This window comes from Aulonocara stuartgranti (assembly GCF_965226115.1).
Source record: "Aulonocara stuartgranti genome assembly, chromosome: 5".
NCBI classification, from domain to species: Eukaryota; Metazoa; Chordata; class Actinopteri; order Cichliformes; family Cichlidae; genus Aulonocara; species Aulonocara stuartgranti.
Window position 1 is genome coordinate 18,004,633 of NC_138943.1, and position 24,497 is coordinate 18,029,129.

General features: G+C 38.5%; 1 protein-coding gene across 2 annotated transcripts in view; it reads right to left on the bottom strand.

Moving 5' to 3' along the window:
• The window catches only part of atg7 (ATG7 autophagy related 7 homolog), a 58,016-nt gene that overhangs the window by 30,282 nt on the left and 3,237 nt on the right, over window positions 1-24,497 (bottom strand). For both annotated transcript variants that reach the window (XM_082532625.1, XM_082532626.1), the window contains exons 3-17: window positions 24,256-24,310; window positions 23,557-23,674; window positions 23,319-23,396; window positions 23,072-23,188; window positions 22,631-22,777; window positions 22,162-22,250; window positions 18,694-18,821; window positions 17,857-17,947; window positions 17,537-17,681; window positions 15,855-16,013; window positions 12,628-12,822; window positions 10,984-11,229; window positions 9,390-9,505; window positions 4,051-4,126; window positions 574-654 (exon numbers count right to left, since the gene is read on the bottom strand). In XM_082532625.1, coding sequence (XP_082388751.1) covers window positions 574-654; window positions 4,051-4,126; window positions 9,390-9,505; window positions 10,984-11,229; window positions 12,628-12,822; window positions 15,855-16,013; window positions 17,537-17,681; window positions 17,857-17,947; window positions 18,694-18,821; window positions 22,162-22,250; window positions 22,631-22,777; window positions 23,072-23,188; window positions 23,319-23,396; window positions 23,557-23,674; window positions 24,256-24,310 — 1,841 coding nt within the window. The remainder of the gene's footprint in view (window positions 1-573; window positions 655-4,050; window positions 4,127-9,389; window positions 9,506-10,983; window positions 11,230-12,627; window positions 12,823-15,854; window positions 16,014-17,536; window positions 17,682-17,856; window positions 17,948-18,693; window positions 18,822-22,161; window positions 22,251-22,630; window positions 22,778-23,071; window positions 23,189-23,318; window positions 23,397-23,556; window positions 23,675-24,255; window positions 24,311-24,497) is intronic.

Here is a 24,497-nt window from a genome sequence, read left to right on the forward strand (position 1 = left end):
CCCTTCAACAACCCATCTATGCACATGCACACACACACACACACATACACACAGACAAAAAAAGAGAGAGCAGCAGTGGGAGCTAATTACACTCAACGACAGTTACTGACATCAATGAACAACTGCTGCCTGATTGTTACCATATGCTTTTACCAGCTTTTCTGTGTCTCTCTCTGTGTGGATTCAGTATTCCTCAAAGAACTGCATTTCAACACTGACTTCACAATGTGGAAATAGGAGAGATGGGAATCCCCCTATTTCTGTTAAGGCTGCAATTTGTGTTTGGAAACAATGTTGTCACATAATAACAGAATCTAATCTGATACTTCGATACTTTAAGCAGGGGATATATATAGACCTCACAGCCCATTGTTCATTGGTGCTAGTCTCAGAACAGAATCCATTTTTTGGGATTTCCTTACCTGGATGATTGAGGGATGCATCAAGGCACATCTACATTGTATCTACTTTTTTCTGGCAAAGTGCAGTTCAACATTAAAACACAGTCTTGCTGCAAAACTGGATTCAGAAACACATAATTAGAACTATTCAGTTACATTTGGTGCCACTTACAATGGGGGAGCAGGCAGTGCATTTGTCAAAGGCCAGGCTGGCAGGCAGGACATTATCGAACCTTGAAAGAAAGCCTCGAATCTGTGGAGGAGAATAAGACCCTTAAGAAGAGCAGACATTCTAATTATGTGATCAAGGTTTGACAACAGAGGGGACAAGCTGACATTAACAAAAGATAAACAACAAGAAAAACAAGCAGCTTTTGGAAGTCGGTGTGTTCACCAGGAGACTTGCTAGGAAATGGAAAAGGTGATGCTTTTATTCCTTGAAAGCAAAAAGTAATGCTTCCACTGACAATCATGAAAATGCAAAACAAATTTTGCATTTTCATGATGAAAATGCAAAACAAATGACAAATTTTCATATGTAATGAAAATTTGCCAGCAATTTCTGTATGCTGTTTAAACTGAAAGCAGAGAGCGCCCTCTGGTGTTATAAAGGCATGTTTCAATTTGATTCATTTCATCATCTTTAAGTGCTAAATGCCTTCACTCTTAATTAATCCTATACATGCATGTTGCAGTATCACTTTTCACATCACATTCTTGTAATCGCCTTCCTCATCCACCCCCAGCTTCCTGTTTTGTAATAAAAGCTTCAGCCAATAATGGGGTTTTTTTTGTTTTTTGTTTTTTTGATGACACACAAAACATGAGGAGCATGCAACAATTTCCTGGGTATAATTATCTGGTGGTGAGACTGACGAGTATATCAAACATTTGTGGCCAATTACTGCTGATGCCCAGTGACGGAGAAAAGGTGGAAATTCATGGCTTTTGGTGTTTCTAAGATCAAGAGCATCAGTGTTCGTCCTTATATGCACCAAATTCATTTCTTATGCTGTGTGTTAACCTGCAGTGACAGGTGACACACCATGTCCAGAGAGTAAGGTAAACTGTGGGAAGGGGGGGGTCAGACCAGTGGATGAGCGTGGGCGAGTGAGACAGTCGTGAACAGACTCTATAGCTTTCTGTAGAGAGCATAAACTGACCACATATGACATATGTGTGTCAAGTAATGTGCTCAGTCGACGTCAGGCACAGTTCAACACGCGTTTGGATAACACATGAAGATTAACTGCTGTTTAAGCACGGCTCGTCAGACATGTCATTCAAGACTGTAAGACCACTAATTACTTCATGGAGTATCAAAGCATCCTTGAGTTACATCAAAGCAATCAAGGTGCATCATTTCCACTGAGAATCAGTGCTTTTGACTTCAAGGGATGATAATATATGTGCCGCTTTGGATCCCAGTTCAAGTTGCTCAACATTCCTCCCACATTAAGGCCATGCTTAATTTGATCATTTTATCCATTATCTACGTTGCAATTTTGATATTTTGGATTATTTTCTACCTTAGGCCCGGCTGTCCACCCCTTATATTCTTGTTTTTTGGGGACCGTAATTGAGGGACTGAAGATAAAAGGTCTTGGAGTTTGTGAAACTGGACAATATAGCTAAATCCAGTTTAATTCTATATATATCAGAGTAAAGTGCTATTGTAGTAGTTGTTACTTATAGTAACCCTTAATGTTGATTATTTGATTTAGCTTGGGCTTAACACACAGAAGTATCAAAAACATGTTGAGAACATCTCTCAAACACAGCTCTATTCAAGGGCACAAAATTGACAGTGCGCGTGAAAACGAGGGGAAGGCAATGGTATAGCTGCACTTCAGTTACAATGGAGATACAAGTGTGCAATTTTTGCAAATCACCAGAAGCTGTCACTGTGGCACCACAAAAAAAACCCAAACAAACTGCAGAGTGCTGTATAGGCACAGAGTGACGGGGGACTGAGCACCTCAGTCATTTATACATAAATGTGTGCGTCTCAAGCATATTACTTATTTTGCATTTTTCACTCCAATCATTTTTGCACCTTCTCTCTGTACATGAGCACACACATAAAATACCACATTTGAATGCCAATTTTTTTGATGGGTTGTTTGGCTGCCAGCAGATGTGTCAAGCAAAAGGCAGTTTTCATGATGATGAATATTGATGGTGATACGTAAATAGAGGAGATGAAAAACCACCATTTAGCCAGGAGCACAGTTTGTCCTAGGTAATTTGCAAAATCAATAAAAATATTTACACTTTTCTATTACATGAAAAAAAAAATGAATATATTACTAAACAAAATCCAATTTGAATGTGTCATTAGTCCAATCACGCTCAACACAATCCAAAAAACATTAAACAAAAAAAACCCACACACAAAAAAAACTTGCAAATTGAGTTTTACTAATGACAAACCAAAGAAAAAGAGCTACACAAAGATGCACTATTCAGATAAGCACACGGACCCTTTCTTTTTCCTTTCTTTTTCCTTTCTTCTCCATAATAGCTGCTGCAACCAGCTCATTGATTATCACTATGAGCTATGACTTTGCCACAGCTTCCAGCTGAGCCTTGCCTGACCTCAAGTGCCGTGTTTCTCGAGCTATGAAAAAGAATTAATTTTGTTCTATTTGGCAGCACCAAATTCAAGTCTAGTTACTGCCTGTTATGACGAGCCATAGCGCCTTACTCTTGACTCATTTCTACAAAAGGACTGAAAGGCACTAATTCATAAAGCACAAAGACATGCAAATCTGCAGCTAAAGTTTGCATATCAGAAAATCTCTTCCTGTCCCAGAAAATGGGCTTCTGGCGCTCGGAAAGACTAAGATCTCTTAATTATGATGGTTTCCAGGCATGATGAAGTCTCCTCATTAGGAACCTTGAGTCATGTTTGATCTTTCAGTTTGAACATATTTAATGACTATTAAAGTCACCAAAATGGGAAACCTTTGTGTATTGTTACAGAATAAAAAACATCAGATGTAAGAATGTTGTCTCTACATATGTATGTTTGTACTGATGTGGACAAAAACCCAGCAGAATATTAAAAACTGAAAAAAAATAAATCACTGACTTGCCAAGCTGTTAAGGCAAGGTTGTGTGCAGGGCACTTAGTGAAATACTATAACAGCGAGGCTGCTGAATTACGCAACACTTCCATCATTTCTGCTTGTCCTTCTTTTCACAGAGTATGCATAACAACACAGCAAACTGTGCCCCTTTTCACTTGCTGAATCAAAACATAATCATTTCTTCTTGGGGTGAATGCTGAGATACTCCTTTGCAATTATCTCTCTTCTGCACTGTTGTTCTCTTCGCAGTCCCAAACTGGACTCTCAGTGAAATGCAGCTTTTTCAGAATGTTAAAGCAATACTTCAGCCTCCGCCTTCAGGATCTGCCACTTGTTCCCCTGAGTCACTGAGAGCTTTGTATGTAGGTGTCTGGAAAACTTTAATAGCCTGTAAATATGCTGACCCTGAATTCAACTTCAGCAATTACAGTTTACTGTCTGTTATGCAATTCTTTTTATTATTTTTTTTAACTCTTACATGCATACTTTGGATTTTTAGCAACATTTTGCAAGTTATTAATTTCAGATTTTCATATGAGTGCATCTATATGTCTGACCTGATGTGGCACGAGACCGAGCGAGGTGGGAGGTTCGTTCATTCTGTCATCGCTGCTGCTGGCCACTGCATAGCCTCTGAAGGAGAAGAAAAGGGACATAAGTTTATATTCCTACACACATGCTTGTGCAATTTTGGCAGTTTTTAAGAAATAAGTAATAAATGAATAAATAAATAAGATGAAGAATTAAAACCAGCAAACCTGCTTAAACAACCTTCCACAGAAAATTATAATACACTGCATTCTGATGATTTTTTATTATACACAGCAAATCTAAATGTGCTGCTAAGAAACACTGACTTTGGTTTTCTATACTGAGAACTAATAGATCCTACTTCCTTGAATATTAAAAGGTTTTACATTTTTCATGTGATCTGAGAGCTCCTGCTCCCCAGTAAATGTAATCAGGGTTAAAAGGTTCTACTTTGTGTGGGTAACAATAAGTGAAATATCACATCTCGCGCTGAGCTGACAGTGGTTTTGCAAAGTCAGAAATCTCTGTCAAACTGCAGCAACATTAATCCTGAAGTGCCAATTTTCTAAAGCCAGTGGTTGCTATGGAGTAAGATTTCAAATGAGAGCTGGTGTAAGGGGCTTTTTTGGGATAAAGAGCTGGAAGAATTGGGGTTATACAGAAAGGCACAAACACAGCTACTAAGATAAAAACAAGGACACAGACAGTAGCTGAAGCAAGACACAGAGAGATCTTGGTGTAAAGCAAGGAGCTACATAAACACAGAAGTTCTGGAAAAAGCACATGGAAATTCACCTTCTCCTTTACTTTCTAAGCTTTTTATCCAGGACCGAAAGAACGGCTTTGTAACAGCTTATAACATCTCAAAAACATTCTGAGAGAAAATGGCTGTCTTATCAGGCCCAGCAAGCAGCCACTTTAGTATGATTTTCACCAAAAAGGGCACACACAATTCCATTTTCACAAAGACACACCCGTGCACATGACTACACACTTAATAGGCATGGACACATCCCCATTGGCGTTAAGAAAAAAATACACATTCTAAGAGACGGAAATATCGAGCTAGCACAGACTGCAAAGAGAACTTAAGGGCTGACTGAACCTCTGTGTTAGAGCTTTTGAAGCATGAAAATGAGAAAAGGCTCTTCGGGGGGGGGGGGGGGGGGGGGGGAGGACTGTGCTACAACCAAATTACCAATGCTACCTGCAGCGCAGTGAGACCTCAGCTGCTGTGCTGCTCCATCAAAAAGGTAACATCTCCCTTAGCTTTAAGCCTGGAGTGAAGCACTGATGAGAGTACTTCAGACAGGTACTGGTAATCAGGGCCGTTCACTAAGGGAGGAGAGTGCTAGCCCTCTAGTGTTTGCAAGGATGTTTTATTAAATCCAGATTGGAATGTGGACTGTGTGTGTAAAAGAAGAGGGCAGTATGACATAAAAACTTTTTTTCTACTATGATTCTGAGTATGATTTTTTTTCTAGCACCATGCTGAGAAGCATATATTGTATACCAGAAACACAAAAACCAGAGGTGTGACGCAAGAGTCAAGCAGACTGTGCTGAAAATAAACTCAAGTGTTCATTGGGAAATATCCACTGACACCGGTAAGAGACAAGAATACCTGCTGTCAACCTCTCACACTTTGCCCAACACTTCAACCTATGAATGCATGGCCAGACCATACATTTTAATACATAAAAGATGAAGGTTGCGTACAGGTCTAAAATGTCACGGCAAGGGTCAACCTTCAGTGTCAAAAAATAAAGCCAGTTTGACATTTAGCTAAAAACTCCAGATCGTCTAATGACTACGTGAGGCTGCTCCAAAAGTGACTCTTGTGTTAAAATATCGATCTAATGGCATTAAAAGCAGTCAAACCTTGATGCATAGCTCAGTATACACACGGTTTTTTCCCTTCTAACATATATAGTTTTTTCAAGTGTAAAATGTATCTAAGTGTAAACAGAATTTGTAAAATTTAACTAAAAATTTCACCACCAGGTGACAGTGTTTTACCAGAAAGTGTAAGTATAGTTACCCTTATAGATGAAAGCAAGTAAATGCAGGTTTGGGGCTTTGACAGTGCAGCGCATTAGCGCTGATGCCTCACAGCAAGAAGGTTCTGGGTTCAAACTTCTTGGTTGGCTAAGGCTTTTCTATGGAGTTGGTATGTTCGCTCATGTTATGTTAAATGACGATGCTAGATTGGCTCCCAGTGTGGATGTGAGAGCAAAGAGTTTTCTGTTTTTCCATTAGTCTTAGACTGGGCTGGATATGATTGGACTGTACCTTGCCTCTTACACTATGACTGCTGGGATAGGCTGGATCAAAGTGGTCTAAGATCCCCCAGCTAACAGTTTGTTACATAGCCATAGCCATGTCCTGCTGAGCTTAAATGAGCTGCTGTTTTATTTTTAAACAGACATGCAGATGACAGAATTGTTAGCTCGTATGAAAATGAAATGTTTTAAAGTATTTTCTAAGTGCAGTTCAACAGAGCAAAGGATTTTTAACACAGTTTTTACAAACATACTAGTTTTATTTTGGATGCTGGCATTTACTTTGCACACAAATACAAAATTATTTTACAAAAACTACCCCTCCCCACCAATGCTAATACTGAGTTATATGTTGTTTTTGCTGGACAACAGCCTGCAGTTGTTTCTTGTAGGGAGCTGGTGAGGAGCTTTGTGGAGTGGTCTGGCAGAAATAACCTGCTTCTGAAGGTCAAGACAAAGAGATGGTGGTTGACCTTCGGAGGAAAGAAAATCTGTGACACGGCCCATTAACAACATGGGCAGCTACGGATACTTCTAAGTCCACCTGAATAGAACAGACTGAACTGGAAGATCAAAAGTGATGCTGCGTAGCAGAAGGTGACGAGCAGACTCCTCTTTCTGATGAAGTCCAGATACAGAACATGTTCGGCAAGATTTGGAGTTCTACCAGTTTGTGACAATTCCCCTATTTATTTTGCTGTTCTCTCCTGGGGGTCAGTGTCAGTGCCAGAGATGCCAACTGATTCGAAAGGCCAGAAGCATCATTGGCCAAAATTTGGAGGCGTCTGAGTCAATGAGGGACAGAAGGTCACTGAACAAACATGGACATCCCATCTCCCCTGCTCAACTCCACACCTGAGGAAGATTGCATTATAGATATTACCTGTGTTATATCTTCTTTATTAATGTATTATTAACATTAATGTGTATTAATGTTCTTACTCTTCCTTTAAAAAAAACTGATAAGTGCCCGCGTCACTTTTACTATAACTATGTTGTTTAGTTATTTTAGACTGAACCATTTTTATTCTTTTCATTCTTTCCTGCTGCCATAACACAATCATTTCCCATGTGGGATCAATAAAGTGTCTATGTATCTATATGCCTATCTACCTGTCTGTCAGTCTTGAGTCAATCCGCAGATTTTCAGGGGAATCCAAGTCAGGGCTTTGTGCAGGCCAGTCAGTACCATTGACATTGTTCTTCACCAGGTGGGATGTATGGTTGTTGTCTTATTGGAAGACAGCTATCCAGTTTTGACGCTGACTGCTTGAGGTTTTCTTTTAAAATCGTTTTTCTTCTTGACGAGATTCCCAGTTCCAGTCACACTCAAGGATCCTCAAAACATAATACTCCCACCACCAAGTTTCACTGTGGGTTGATGTTCTTACGCCTCTCCTTCTTTCTCCAAACATAAGCAGTGTCTCTGTAGCCAAATAGCTCTAGTTTTCAGTTTCTAGTTGTCTAGCTTTATGTGATTAAATGATGCACAATCTTCAGGTTGTTTCAAGTGTACTTGAGTCTGGCTTGAAGGTGTGTCCACGCAGAAATTGAGTTTTTCCTCAGTCTACAGCCTTGCAGTGCATTTCTGTGCAGGGTTTTAGCGACCTTCTTCTATGAATGAGTGAACTCTTTCACTTCCTACCTTTGCCAGGCTTGCTCTGTACTGTGTCGCTCTCTTTGAATTTCTTGATTATACTTCTCATTCCAGCTTTCGACAATTATAAACCTTGTGATAGCTTTGTATATCCATCTCCTGCTTTGAGAGCATCAACGATTCTTTTTCTCCAGTCTAAACTGATTTTCTTTTGTTTCTGGCCTGAAGCCTTCTCAAGTGAATAAATGGGAAAATATCCTTTAGTTTTAACTCAATTTTACATCCGTCGAGCTTTACAAAGTTAAAGGACATCAGGACTGGTTTGTGCTATTGCTCTACAAAAGGGTCGTTTTTCAGGGGGGTAACAATACTGAGCCTGGTATGTTTTTGTTATAATAATTATGTTATTGTGTGAAAATTGAAGTATTTTATGATTTCTAAAGAAAACTAAAATGTTTAGAAATGCTATCTTGAAGATCCCTGATTCTGTTAAATTAAAAAAAGCACATGGGCAAATTTGGACAACAACTTAAAATGTCATCAGGGGGCTAATGATTTTGTGTACATCTGTAATCAAGAATTAATGTAAAGCTACTGTTAGACTAGCATCTTTCTAGCCTGCTTTTTCTTTCACTTGCTCTCTTCAGTGGTTGCCACAGCAGATTAGATGGCTCCATCTCACCCTAACCTTTGCAAACTCTTCTGTCAAATGAAGCATTTTAGATGTTCACTCTCACTATATCCATAAGTGTTCTCTTCTTCTTTTCCTTTTGCCAGGCAGCCCAATCATCAACATCCTTTTACCCAATATATCCACTCCCCTCTCTGTCTGCACATGTTACTCTCAACCTTGCCTCTCTTACTTTATCTCCAAACCATCCAACTGTAGCTCTCTCTCTGTAATATACTCAGTCCTTATCCTGTCCACCCTGGTCTCTCCCAGTAAATATTTGAGTATTTTAAACTCTGTGACATCAGGCTCCACTTCCTTCTTAGCCTACAGTTACTGTTCATTACACATAACCACAGTCAAAAATAAGTAAATATATACATAAACAAATTAAACAATAATGAAGGACACATGTTGCAAAGGAGACGTGTCTGTTTAGCAGTCGATGAGAAGATGACTGTACTTCTAACAGCGATTTATTCCCTCAGTCAACATTTTTTTGTGGCTTCAACCATTAGTTTCGGGGTCGCTTCAATACAGTACAAGGCTCATTTCGTAAATAACAGTCCTATTAAGCATAAAATAGGTTGTACAGTTGGGGCATGGCTCGCTTTTACCTACTGGTCATCAATATGATCGCGCTCATGTTCACAGAATCCAGTAATCAAAACAGTAATCTACTTCTAAATAAACCCATGAGTGATGTCCCAGCGACTATTTGCATCAAAATCTACACAAGTATAACGGCCAGTAGTTACACCCTTAATACAACTTCAATTTCTTATTAGTAGCAAACATATATTTTGTCATACTTACCCTTCACTGTGCTGTAGAATGGAGACCATCATCTCAACAGCCAACGCTCCGGCAATCATGGCAAGACCTGGTCTGCTGACTGTGCACTGCTGATCCAGAGTCCGATCCCGGGTTGACTATTTTAGCAAAACAAAACACAGCAAAAATAGTAAGAAGATCAATATAGAGAATCATGTCCTGGAACTCCAAAAAGCCAAAGGTCAATCCAGTAAACCTGAGAGGACTTTCTCCACAATAAGTAGAGAAACGAGAGGTGAGAAACCTTGGCACTGGCTGAAGGTCTTCTCCAGGGGAATTCTGACCAAGTTGCTGATCACAAACTGTTTATGACACACTGATGACTAGCGGATACTTCCAGTTGAGCAGGGTGTTAGTAATGCCATAGTATTTTCATAAATGGACCATTAGTGTCAGTGGCTGCAAACCTCTTGGCCAGTGTCAGTTGGAACAGGCTCCGGCTCACATGTAAAAGGGTAAGAGGGTATTGCTAATGGATGGATGAACGGATCATTAGTGTTTGTGCCAAACCTGCAAATATTCATTTTGGGGATATTACGCTGTGGACCACACATGCTTACCAGGGGAATGGCTACAAAATCTGACATGTAGCCCTTTAGAGTCAAAGGCATTTCATTTTTATTTTCTGGTCATGTTTTATTTTTGCAGCAGTACATTCTCACACTGAATATGTCCCATATGTTTAGACAATCTGTATCATTTTGCTTCAGGCCTGTCTCACTTAAACCTTTAAAACAATATGCAAAACTCTATATTTATTCATTCACTGAACTCAACCTTAGATCAACATTTAGAATATACTGATAGCAGGCTCTGCCTCAAGTTCAAATCTTAGTATTACTTTAATGTTTCACAGAGAGACCGACACATATGGCATTTACAGTAGAAGTCAGAGCTCATTGCAGCAAGTTTCCAACAAATGCCACAGCCTTTAATAGCCTATGAAGAATCTTCGTGCATTACTCCGAAAAGGTCAAGAGAAGGAGATTTTGGAAATCCAAAATCCCCAAAACAAAGAACATCCAGAGACACAAGCAGAATGTGGGAATGTGGGTGTCGAGGCTACAAAGCTGCAAGTTCTGTTTTATTCTTTCTTGGGGGGGGATTTGCATATTGTTACTCTTACAGAAAAACAATTACAACCATCTTTCTCAAAAATATGAAAACCAAACAATAACTAAACCAAATGCTGCATTTAAAAGCAACAGATTTTTGATGACTACGAAGTGTGCAGGCAACCTTAAACACAACACTGATGTGATGCTCCTAACAGTTAAGCATAAAAACAGGAATCATATGAGACTTTCACTCAGGAGATTCGAGTTCATATCTCATATGGGACCGTAATTTTTTAATAGCAATCATTTTCACTTCAGCTTCTGTTTGCTTGGGACCATTTCAAAACCTTGTTTGCTTGAAAATAACATCTGAAAAGAGATTTCGCTCATGCGACCATCACTAATTTTAACTCCTGTAAACAACACAGCCGACTTTGCAGCAGCGTCTACCTGGTTTTGAGTGCATTAGGTGAGCTACTTAGTTGAGTGTATACTTGTTATCTGTGTGGTTTCCTTACATCTCCTGGTGCCACAACATCATTGCAGAAGTAGCAGCCAAGCTTGTGCCCTGGGATGTTTGAAAACAGGGACGATCCCAGGACAGCGGGCGCAGCACCGGCCGGTGTGGAGGATGACGAGGAGGCAGAGGAGCAGGAAGGGGAGGAGTCCGGCTCGGTGGAAACGCTCTGAGTGTTGGGAGGTTTCTTCAGGCCGTGGCGCATCACGACAAATGTGTCGAATCCTAGAGCAGCATTCACCACTAGCTGTGAAAATAACAATTATGGTAAATCATGGTCATAAAAGCTTTTTTACAAAGCAACAGAAAAAAAAGAATCAAAATTGCTTTGGCTTGATTACTGATATTTTTGCCATTTGCCCTGAGTACATTTTCAACCAGTTAAATGTGGCTTCTCTTATGCAGACAATAAGGGAACATCATGTTGGATTATTTTTTAAAAAATCAATCACATAAAACATTACTGGCCTCTACGGAAAGCATCTACATTTTTGGAGCAGCACTTGAAACAAATTTTGATGCCAATTAGCAGTGAAGTCTGAAACAGCTCCATGGCACAAATGGCCAAATAACCTCTCAGTTGAGCCAGCCATCAGAAAAAAACCTCATCAACAGCCCACTTAACAGCACACAGCAACATAAGAGTTGCATTACTGTTCCCACTGGAAGCATTACAAGTTCCTGACACAATGTTCAATAAATCCAATTTTGCATGGCAAATTATAAAATAACATTAATATAAAATGGTAAAGAGAAAAGTTGGACTTGAGTTATCAAGCAATCTTAGTTTCCCAAAGGAGAAGTGAAAGGGCTTCCCAATTTCAGATTCAAGCTTAAAGGTAAATAAAAGAAAAACAAAGTTAAAAAGACATTAATGTCTCCTGCCAGAGTGCTGCACTGTGGCTTGAGGTCCAAAGTAACCTTTGAGCAAACAGATCTGTTTAAATCCATGGTATTGATTTCCTGTGCCACTATCAAAATACTCTCAACAAAGCTCATAAAGCCTGTTCTGTTTATGTACATCTGAGACTAGACTACAATGCGCCAGTAGAGACTAGATAAAGTAATAAAATCCTTTACAATTCATTGTGTAGATTACAAAAAGTCCCTAATAGCAAAGAATAAAACAATTAAAAAGGTGGAGTATAACATGCACTTTTAATCTGCAGTATAAAACAATGAACTATTAAAAACTTTGTTTCTAATTACTTTTCTAGTCATTTAGGTAAAAAGGTTGAATATTTACGTCTATTTTGGTCTTTTTGGTGTTTTATGTTTGACTTTTATTCACAGACTAGTTTGTCTAGTTGCTACACGACGCTGCTCAGTGGATTGATTTAGAGCTTTTTTGCTGAAAACAGCTGTCTCCTCTAAGCGAGTTCATGAGAGCGGCGACAGGGCGAATGTGCAGAACCAAATAATGAGCTGAAAGTAGCTCCGCTAAACTGCAGAGTTTAATAATAATCATGAGTGCACACTTCGTTGCAGGTGTCCACTTTCACATTGCATGTCATCATTTCATTCATTGTTTTTATGTAAAATACTATAAGTGGAGCTATAATCGAACCCCACCCCCGCACACACACACACCCTACCGCACTGCTTTGTGACCGTTCATTCTACATATTGTACCGTTCCTTCCTACCTTCCTCTTGCTGGCAGCGATAACCGTAGGCAGCCAGCGGCTCTCTCTTGTATCCATTAGTAAAAACACCACATCGTGCTCTTCAATTAGCTTTTCCAGCTGCTCGACATCTCTCTGGGCCTGAGACAGAGTGGCCTGAGAGAAATTCACAGGGTGGCCAGGCATGGGGATGCTCATATTGTAACCTTCTGCATTCTGCAATAGAAAGAAATAGAGGTAAGGAACGGCTTACAAATTGAGCAGACATGTGTGGTAACTAGCACGATATGTACAATATGTACAAGTCTTTTGTTTGCACAATCAGCTCTCTTTGACATTATTAAAATGTATTTGATTCATATGCATACATTATTTATGGGGAAACCAACTTTTAATACTCTCAGGAGGTATTCTTTTTCCAGTACATCTGGCTCAAATCTCTATAGTATAAAATATGTAAGGACATAAAAGAATAGTGCCATTCCAAAAGCACCTTAGACATAAAAAGAAGTCAGGTTACAGAAATCTTCTGAGACATGAAAATATGGATTTCCTCAGTCACAGATTGAAAAGCAAATTTCTCTGCTGTCTGGTAACTGACAGACTGGGGAGATCAGAAAAAAAAAGGTCCTGTATAACTCAGCAGTATGAAAATAAAACATAAAAGATCATCTTAAAGTCAACAAAATATCCTTAAAAAAGGCAATGTTCAGTCTTTTGTTGTCCACTGCCAAAATTCTCGTGCCATGTTTATCTCCAGGGAGCGTATACTCGACAACAAGGCAAACGGAAATGTCAAGAGTCATTTCATAGTCAAGAGAAGGACAGAAAGGGCAAAGCAGAAGTGCGAGATTTGAACAAGAAAAAATAAAAATGCCACTTTTACTCAATCAGTGGGTCTTCTGCCTTCACTCCTCACATTGTAAGTGTGGGAGCTTGTCAACCAAGTCTTGAATTTATATTTCACTGACGTAAGTGTTGCTAAGCTGCAGAGGTGGTAATCATATTCCAATTTCCTCTATAAACATCCTTAACCTACAGCCAAGAAAGACATACATCTTTTTGAGTGTGAGAAAAAAAAACTTTCTGGAAAAATAAAACAATCCAAGAAAGCCGCTGTTGATGATCCAGTTTTGATGAGAACAAATTTTAAGCGAGAAAAAGAAGCTCCTGGAAATGTCAGGTGACTTGTGTCAGGTGTTCGCCCACATACAAAATAAGAAATCTGCCTGACATTTTCAACATTGTGACCTTGTTTGAACCATATTCCCCCAGTTCAATTAAAGTACTTCTGCACTTTCAGCTCACCCTCTTCATATTTGTCTTTCCATCTTTCACAGTTGCACCTGACACCCATACGTTTGCAGAAAAACAAGCAGGGAGGAAAGCCAAGCAGGCACACGCTCACACTGTTACAAATAGGAGCAGGTGTGGATGCAGCTAGTTTGATGGTGAAAACACAAAGTGTCACGACACGTCATGACCACACGGGGCCACGTGTCCGTTTTTTCACTTTCTATTTCATTCCCAGAACATTCAGAGAGAAACTGAAAATAAGGGTGGGCCAGGGTTGGCGAGAGACCTGGATGTCAAGTTGATGACATGACAGGTGTGTGTGTGTGTGTGTTCAACTTAAAAGGACATCACGTTTCTTTTAATGTGTGACACCATTTTCCCGTCCTAGTGTATCTCGTTTCACCGACACGTTATTACAGAGATGATTGCAAGCTCTGAAAAATCAATACTTTAACAATGAGGCTTGAATCTTACACAGTTTAAGGTAAATTACATCAGACGTTTAAACACTGAGGGAGTCGCTGTGTGAGATGTGACTGATAAAGGCACAGGCACGCTAGGGACACACAAGTTTTGAGACTCCTACACATGGTCAGTTTAGTTAAAACTTACAAGCTGACAAGAAGCAGAAGGTGTGAAAGCATTTTACACGCTGCTTTTCTTAGTCAGTCTTCTTCAAATGCTTTAAAAATGATTTAGAGGCTCCAGAAGTGGATTTCGCTCCAGATTTAAAAGTGAAGATAACGTGTTTGGTTTGTGAGCATTAGATGTGCTGTGAGGCTAATTTTATTATCTGTGCAAAGCAACCTGTCTGGATGCTTTTTCTAAGCTATGCCAAAAATCTCCTGGCAGTAGCTTTGTATTTGCTGTCCATTAGATTGCTATTGATTCAGTCAACTCACTCCAGCTTTGAAGTGTCATGTTTTCAGAAGGAGAAATCATTTTTGGCTTAAATGTTTATAGCTAATGTGAAAACAGTATGATTGGTCATGGAAACACACACACACACACACACACACACACACACACACACACACACACACACACACACACACACACACACACACACACTATAAATGGGTTCTGAGTCAATGAAGCTGTCAGATACCGAGATGATTAAATCTGCCACCAACATATAAAAGGGAAAACTGCCCAATCATTTTTTTAAGCTTCATGATCTTCTGACCCCAACATTGCATAATATTCCAGGACAGACAAGTGAATCACCTCATTTTGAAATGCATACTGCACATGTGACTCACGTTATAAATATGCAGCCAGTCTTTGCACTTTCTAGTCGCTTAATAGGCTGCCCCCTTTCAAACCAATCCACAGCCCTTCTTGAGTGTTTGTTAGGCTGCTTTTTCTTTTTCATTTGCTGAAATATATACCCCCCCCCCCCCCCCCAAAAAAAAAGAAAACAAAAACCCCACCCACAGAGAACCCACTCATTAATTTGCAAAGTATTGAAACCACCAGCATTAATATGCATAAAAACCAACTCTTATTATTCTCCATGGTGTGTACTTCACATCTAAGTTACAAGAACTCAAACAGGAATACAATTAAAAACCTAAAAATAGTAAAATGGCAATTGCATTCAGTGCAGTTGTACAGTGATTACAAATTCATCTTTTTCAATGTTATTTTAAGATAATTAACCTCCATTTATCACATGAACACTGGCCTCAGCAGCACTTTGTGAGCATCATCAGTGACAGTAACTAGTAGGCACTGTGCCTTGTGTGCATTTCAAATGAGTGCTTGGTGCGATTCCAATATAACGCTGAAATATGCAGAACAGAATCACAGGATTTCTGAAGAAATGAATAACAGGGATTATGACAGACTGTAATCATTGGCTTCCAAGAAGCAGGGCATGCTTTAACTCTAAAATATGAGCAGAAATACAGGCGTCATATTACACAGTTAAGCATTGTTATTCGACGTACCACACCGGGAAAGATTTTGGTAAGTCGGTCAACAGCTGCCATGGCTTTGGACTTTCCACCTCCAAGACAGTCCTCAAACTCATAAAGCGGCTGCCGCACTGGATTGGAGTATGAGATCTTTGCGTTGTCTACAAATGTAATGTGTCGCACTCCCCATCCCTGGAGAAAAATGGAAAAACCATAGTCGACCATTTACTGACATGAACACTGACCTAAATGGCGCTTTGTAAACAGTTTCAGTGACAATGAGTGGGAGATGGTGTGCCTTGTGTGCATTTAAAATGAATACTTAGTGCAATTATAATCTAACTCTGAAATAATGGGTGCATTAGTGTGCAGGTTAAACAACTGTATAATTTTAGTTCTATTCTACATTACACCAGGTTCAGTGTGAAAGACAATCAAATAACTGGTGAAAAAAAGCAAGCACCAAGGATGATGATTGTACCTGCAGATCAGAGCTGTTGTTTTTCACACTGAAAAAAATATTAAAAGCTGAGTAAGCCTTTTTAAAAAAGTTTTTTAAGTCACTGATATGGATGGAAAGGATTTTTAAAAATGAAAGAAAATCTATTTTGTCCAGTTGATAATTGGACAAGATTATATCATCACAAATAATGTGACATGTCTATGCTTCTGTTCTGTGAGTGCAAATTAATTAAAACGCTAAAGTTGTTTCAGAATTTCAAGTGGTTAGCAAAAGCAATTCAAGATAACTCATTTGCAGTATACTGTAAACTTTATGGCACACATCATGTTCAGACACCAAAAGTGAAACAAGTGGTGAACAGTGTGTCAGCTGATCAGTTTAAGAGAAGGTTTATTTATAGAGAGGTGCTGCCTACATCCCCAGAATGAAAAATAATTAACATCGAGCATCTTCTAATCTTTGTAAAACCTGGTGAACACATGCCACGTGGTTGGAGTGCAGTGGCGTAGGTTCAACTACAACCCCTGCTTTCCCCTCCTCTCTCTCCCCAATTTCCTGTCTATCTTAACTGCTCAACTATCAAATAAAGACATATAAAAAGAATGTAAAAAATTGAGGTGTGTGACAGTGAAACAGTGAACCTGACAATTGTTGCAAAGCTTATGAGCTTCTGTTAAAGGAACCTTTGATGAAATCCTGACTTCAAGCATGTTCCTGTGAAAGTCAGTGGTTCCAAAAACACTCTGAACAAACAAGCATCATGTATGTGTATGTATACTGTTAACAGTGGAAACAGTAATGCTAGCATATTAGTTAGAAGAATAGTAGTCCTTTTTTTCTCTTTTGTATAAATGTAATCTGAGACACACAGTAATATGATAATAATGTTAAATCTACACTTTTTAGGATAACTGTCTTGATAATGGCACGGGGCTACTGCTTATTATTGTTGTATTAGCAGTATTTGTATGGATTGTCCTGTAAGTTGCAGTAACCTTTATACAGGTTTCGTAACCTGACTTGCGGCTACACCTTAACATAGCATGAAAAAAATAAATACTACCCATCATCAAAACATAACATTTCTCATCTTTACTAACATCAGTGTTTAAAAAATCTTCTGTAACAGTTTCTGGTTAAGTCATAGACCCTAATGAATTAAGAGCCATAACACTTTCCAAGGAGCACTTATCCAAATTCTAGCATACCTTCATCACCCTGTCTACCCACTGATTTGATTTTCTATCCTTACCATGAGTGTCCGGGCCACATTGCACCCAAGTGTCCCAGCACCTAGAAGGAGACACTTTGTGTTGATCACTTTGTCCAAGTCCAGGGAAGGAACCAGCCTCCATCTCATGAGTTTCAGGTTCAGGTCTACTGAAGACTCTGCAAGCCTATAAAAAATTAAGTAAGACAGGTGAAGACATACACGCACTAGCCACTTCACCAACTGTTTGTTATCGCAAATATCTAATCAGCAATCACTGGACATCAACTCAATGCATTTAGGCATGTAGACGTGGTCGAGACAACCTGCTGAAGTTCAAATACGTGTATTATTTATTTCACCGTTTGGGGTCCATGCATTCACTGAGGTTGACCATCCTGGGTCCCATGGCTCCTTTTGGATTTTTCTCCCAGCCGACACTCTTGGGACAAGCTATCAAAAAAGAGAAAAAAAAAACCAACAACAAAAAACACACTTGCAATGTAAAATAAGCAAAAATCATAAATGCATACATACATACAGAAACACTTTCAGGCTAGAACAACTTTAATGAAACTTCTAATACACCAAAACCTTTATTTAATTGAGATGTGTGGATGTTAATTCACAAACATACAGTCTACTCCCTCTCTATTTTCAGAATTTAGAAGATGGATTAGCTGAACCCGGTGTAAAGTTGGGCCAAGGTTGATTGGTTAATCCTTTTCAAAACAATATCAAATCATCAGAGTAGATGAATCATTTTTTGCTGCATGAATATATCCTCAGCAAATTAATTAAAAGACATTATGAACCACAGAGGTAGATTGAGGAAAACAAAGATTCCTTGTCTGAACTCAACAAAAACCTTTGCAGATCAAAGAGCTACCCGTTTTCCCATCCTGCTATTACCATTTAAATTGCTTTCTTCCCTTATTCAGCAGATAAAGGAATAATGGAAACGCTTTGTGAGATTAGTGTGTCCTGAAAAAGAAACAGTGAGTCTCGGTGGAAAGTGAACTAAGAATGCGTGTTCAATTTACTATTAATATCCACAAGTGTATGTATCTGAATGCATGCACACATTCACATGAATACAAATACAAATGCACCGATATAAAAATGCACAGCAGCACAATGCAAACTGCACCAATGCACCCATACATAAAAAGAGAAACACAGAAAGAAATAGAGATTACCAGAGTTGCTGGGAAGCTCAGGTAGTTTGACATGGAAGATGACGCTCTGTTGAATGGAGCGGCTTCCCTGCAGAGTTCTGTCCCTAAAACACAGCACCTCCACTGTGTCCAGCTTAGACTTAGACCCCCTGTAGTGCACACGTACACACACAAGATGCTACATGAAATGTTGAAAATATATACACACACACACACACACACACACACACACACACACACACACACACACATATACATATATATATATATATATTTTTTTTTTTTCTTTTTTTACATGTAGATATCTCACATCCATCATTGTGAAATACACGTTAATGTGCCTGTTGCTCCAAAATAAAACTCTGACACCTTATACAGCCGTACTAAAACACTTCCTCTAATATGGTCCTGAAAAACTGAGTCACGTTACACAATCAAGCTCTGATAAAAGAACTGAATAGGCAAGACATCACAGCCATCGATGCCAGTATCAACAGTTTATGTTTAACAGAGAGAAAAAATGTAGTCAAGCACAGGATCGATGAGGTTTGTTTAAGATAAAAACCTGCAGAGCATGCATGAGTTGATATCACAGAAGACTATTGCTAAACAAGCCTCTGTGGGAGTTCCTTTTTTGTACAATAGAAGAAAAAAAATTTAAATGCCAGAAAAAAAGAGGGAAAACTAAGCTCTGTGACAAAACACTCCTCAATATAGACCTGAAATAAGAGTGTGCAACGCTTCTTAACTGATATAAAAGCCACAATTAGAAACATACAGAGATAATTTCAACGACAGTCTCAGAACATAACAAAACATTATGATCAGTTGTGTGAGATGGGTTGCTTCCTCTTGCTCAAAGTCATCAGGTATGGGGTTATGTTATTTCATTTTGATATCTACTCCTACATCTGAATATTTACATTTTTACTCAAAAACTATTTAGTTTCATTTCTCAGCTCAACTCCTTTATTTACCATCTGAAAATAAAAGTACCGAAAAGCTTTCAGATGATTTGCAGTTTTCACCTGCATCGTTTATACAATATTTAAAAAAAAAATAAACAAAACAACCTTTTCTTTTTTTTTTTAACTTAAGCTGGTTAAAATATATCATTGCCCGTGGGATATGAATCCTTTTATTTTTTAAATTTTCTGATTGTTGAATCAACCACTTCTGAATAAAGCAAATAAAAATCACAATCGAATATTTAAAGATGATAAAGCACAACCACCTGCTTTGGAGACACTGAGCATAAGCACAAAGTGTTCAAAACAAGCAAAAATCACAGCCTACAACACTTAAAGAGGCTGATTGGATGAAAACACACAATATCCTGCTTTAAAAATGCACTCCTGATGATATGTGACATATACTCATGAAGGAGCCTAATTTAACCACAAAAGAAATGGCCCCTTGATGTAGGAGGACGTCCAAGTGTGTTGTTTACAGATAACTATTTTCGAAAACATAAAAAAACGTGTCCTTCATAAATGAATAAATATGTACACTCACTGCCCACTTCATCAGCAACACCTCTTCAACTGCATTTTAACACAAACATTTAATCAGCCAACCACATGGCAGAAACTCAGTTCGTTTATGCATGTAGACGTGGTTAAGATGACTTGGTAAAGTTTATACTGAGCATCAAAACGGGGAAAATAAGGCGTAGTTGTTGGTCGCAGACAGGCTGGTCTGAGTATTTCAGAAACTGATGATCGACTGGGATTTCTCCATACAACTATCACTAGGGTTTACAGAAAATGGTCAAAAAAAGAGAAAATATCCAGTGAGCAGGGGCTCTCTAACCAGAGGAGATTGGCCAAACTGCTTTTAGCTGATAGAAAGGCAAAACTAACTCAAATAACTATTTGCAGGTAGAGCAGCGTGATATCACACCACAACTGTAGAAAGACAAGAGAAAATGCGACAAAATGCCAGGTCTGACGTGTCTCGATTTCTTCTATATTTCTTCAACAAAACACACGGACTTGGAAGAATTGGTTGGATTTGTACAAAATGAAAAGGCCAGTAATGGACAGATGCAATGATACTGATGGTTACACCCTCGTACAATAAAGAGGATGTCCTTTGTATCACAAGACATGATAAGACGGCTGATCAATTTGTTTCACTAACTCATCTAAACGTTAGGGTATAGGAGCTATGGCATTTTGTCTTAAAATAACAGCTGTAATCTTCACATTTCAACTTTTTTTCCTCAAAAGAGTATTTGAAGTTTTTTCTTGAAATAGAATTTCATCTTTGATCTTGATATTTTGACTTTTACCAAATGATTAATAAGAATTTTCTTAATGTGGCCTTGTAACAATGTAACAATACATTCCTTTTACGTGACATACATGAAAGTAACAACCGTTATCGATCTATCCTGCTGTAGAAACCCTCCATCAACTTTGGAATATCCCAAGAGAGCCTGCTAACGCTTTTCAAACCAAAAAGAATAAGAAATATACATATTCCGTTAAAAGTGTTTAATAACAGCACCTTTAATAGATCAAATCTAGTTAAAAATATCTGTCAATATTCTGCAAAGACACCTCATACTGTGTATAAAACAACACCGCCTGTGGTTAGAACAAACAGTAGCTGCTGTGTGTCACAGATAGGTATGGCATGAGTTAACAAACCAGCTATGGTCTTTTACCCAGACCACGCAACTACTCCCTGCCACAATAAAAAATAAATGAATAAATAAAATGTAAAAAAATATATAAATACAACTGAGAAAAAGAAATATGATTCACATAAAGGCAATAAATCCACACAAAGTAGTTCAAACATGAGCAGCAATGTTTCCTGATGGAATTTGGAGATAATTTTGAAAATCTTTTAGGTGGAAAAAAATAATAAATCAGCAAGCAGTGACATCATTATTCATCCTCTTCAAGCAAGGCAGATTAGATCAATATAAACTGTTTGGACAACCTGATTTACATTTTAAGATTAAAGCTTAGCAAGAGCTTAAATGGAAGAAATAAACCTTGTTTATCTGGAAAATTGATATCCTTATAGACAAATGGGACTAGCTTAAAAGCAACAGTCGTGTTTCTGTAAGCAAGTGCTGTCATCTAGGAGCACATGTAATTGATCAAATTAATCACATCCCCACTAAACTCTTGCAACACCACTGAGACGAAGCAGCAGCTTGATATTTCTTTTTCAGTCCGAGTGGAACAGAATAACTTTAGTAGAGTTTCAATTGCTTTTGTCCTGATGCAAACATTTTTAAACTGATACATTTCTCTTTTTGAAATTGATAATTTTCTTAAATTACAAAGGTTTGCTTTCCTAACACCTCAGCAGGGTTGGGAAATCAGTCAGGAAGAGGAGCCTTTCATTTATGTGCAACTCATAGTGAAATTCAGCAGGTTTTTCCAAATTACTTAATGACCGACAGCACACATCATTGAGACAACTTCCTCAAAACACAGTCACACATGCACACACACACAGAGAGTTTACCATTGGTTAGCTACAAGCATCAGTAGATTCCTCAGAGGCCAGCCCGGATGTTGGGACAGAGTACACGGATCATAGACACCCACAGTAACCTAGAGAAAACAAACAAGGTATGTTTACATTAGCAAGGCGTGAATGCGTATATGTGTTATTGTGTGAGTGTGTAACAGTAGACAACATTAGTAAAATGTGATGAGCCAATAAAACTACAGTAGAAATCCAGTTTGAAGCCACAACAAAATAAATTTTAAACCTTATTAAAAAAAACGAGTCTGTTTGAATCTTTTTTTTATTTTTTATTTTTTTATTACAGAATGAACAACAATAGGTTTGGAAACTTTTGGTGTATACTTTAAATCATACTATTATGATATTGATCTAAGTGCAAAAAAAGTAGCAGACACACAGAATAATAAAATATAAGATTAAATTCCTGTTTCTAATAATATAAATATAAAAATCTTCTTGAAACCTTCTTAGTATCACTGAAAAATGTCTCCCAGTCCCCCAGCACGGCCATCTGAACTGACTCATCTGTGTATTTTATTAGGAAGTAAGGAACTGCAGTGGCTCCTGTTTTGATGCACAGGCCATCATAAGCATCCTGCAGGGCTGCAATCTAAGACAGAAATTAGAAGTTAGAAAAATCCGGCAATTCAAACATATCACAAGTGCTGAAGTCAGTGCAGCAATTCTCAACCAAGTGACCTCAAAGGGATGAAAACCGAATTATTCAGTAAAATTCTTTTGGTTTATATAGATGAAGCAGTGGAAGACACTAATAGCACTTTGTATTCATCATATAAAACAGCTAATAGTAATTGTAGAGTTTTAACTTTTTCAGAAAAGGTCATTTAAGGATAACTTCAAAGTGTAATATCTAAAATTATATGGTGATCTTTAAAAATCCAACCTGCTTTGCAGAGAAAACCTGATCTAGGACGGAGGGCGGTCGAACAAGCATTATCGCCTCTTTGAAACAGAGAGCAGGAAAGCAGAACCAGTAGTAGAAATTGTACTTCTTCAAATCCTGTTTAAAAAGAGTAGCCAGAACAAGAGAGAAACATGAAAGGAAACTGGTTACATGAAGTTGTTAAAGTGTAGAAAAAAACAAAAGCAAAAAAGAACAAGCAAACATATATGATCATATTTTTACGCACTGCAAAGGTAAGGAGAATAAATCTACAAAGGATGGACGGGTCCTTCAGTGCAGCTCCAGACTGTATAGCATCCCAAATCTACCCAACAAAGAGAGATAATACAAAAGAAAAAATAATCAATAATTTAATCAGGTAATGTTCTGTTGGGAAATATGACCATTCTAATGCCTACTTTATAGATAATCCACTTTCAACATGTTTTTGATGTCAGAACAAATTGCCACTGGATGTCTCTTACCTCCTTGGCTTCTTTCTCCAACAGAGCCTTCTTATCAGTAGTCTTAAAGGCATCAAGAGTGTTGGTGTTGTACAGCGTTCCCAAAGCTGGGCAGCAACGAGCGGGAGTTGAACCATCACTAACAGCAAAAAACCAACACATTTTTCATTAAACTGTATGTTCACAGTGTAAACATACTGACCACCAGAAACCAGTGGGCTATATAAAAGTTTATTTTTCCCTATATAGAAGTACATACACAAAACATCTCTGTGACAACTGCACAATCGGATGAAGGCCACGTCATTTTTTTTTCTTTAGACACACAGGCTTTTTGTAACTGTTCAGAGCCGATTTAAAAATACTGGCAGCTTTCGGTGCTTCCCCTCTGCCTCACTGTAGCTGCACCTATGGAATAAGTCGAAACATCCTGGGTAACTTCCTTGTTGAGTTATCACATTCACAAGATTTTCAGAAAACTTCTGATCTTCAGGTGGAGGTCACCGAGATTCAACTCATTTAAGATTTTTAGTAGATGGTATCAATTTAGGTGTCCACGTTGTCCTCCCACCTGCCCAGCAGTGTGACCCCAACAGTCTATGCTATGCTTTTATTTTGGCTTTGTTTACAATCACACTTTGCATCACAAGACTCAATGGCAGCAGAAAAACTTAGCAGAAGTGTAATGCTTCTTTACACAACATAATGCCTTATACTTACACATCAAATGCACTGTACTCCAAAGTTAGACGGGTAGGCAAACCAAGAGGATCACCTATCAGACATGAAAGTCGATCAGCCACATTGGTAATAGAAAATACAGATCTGTCAATCAAGTGGGAAAACTGCATTTGACAGTGAGTGAGTGTGTTGCTTATTCTGTCTTCCTCCCATCACCCTCAACCAGTAATGGCAGATAGCTGTTCCTCCCTGAGCCTGGTCCTGCTGCAGGTTTCTTCCTG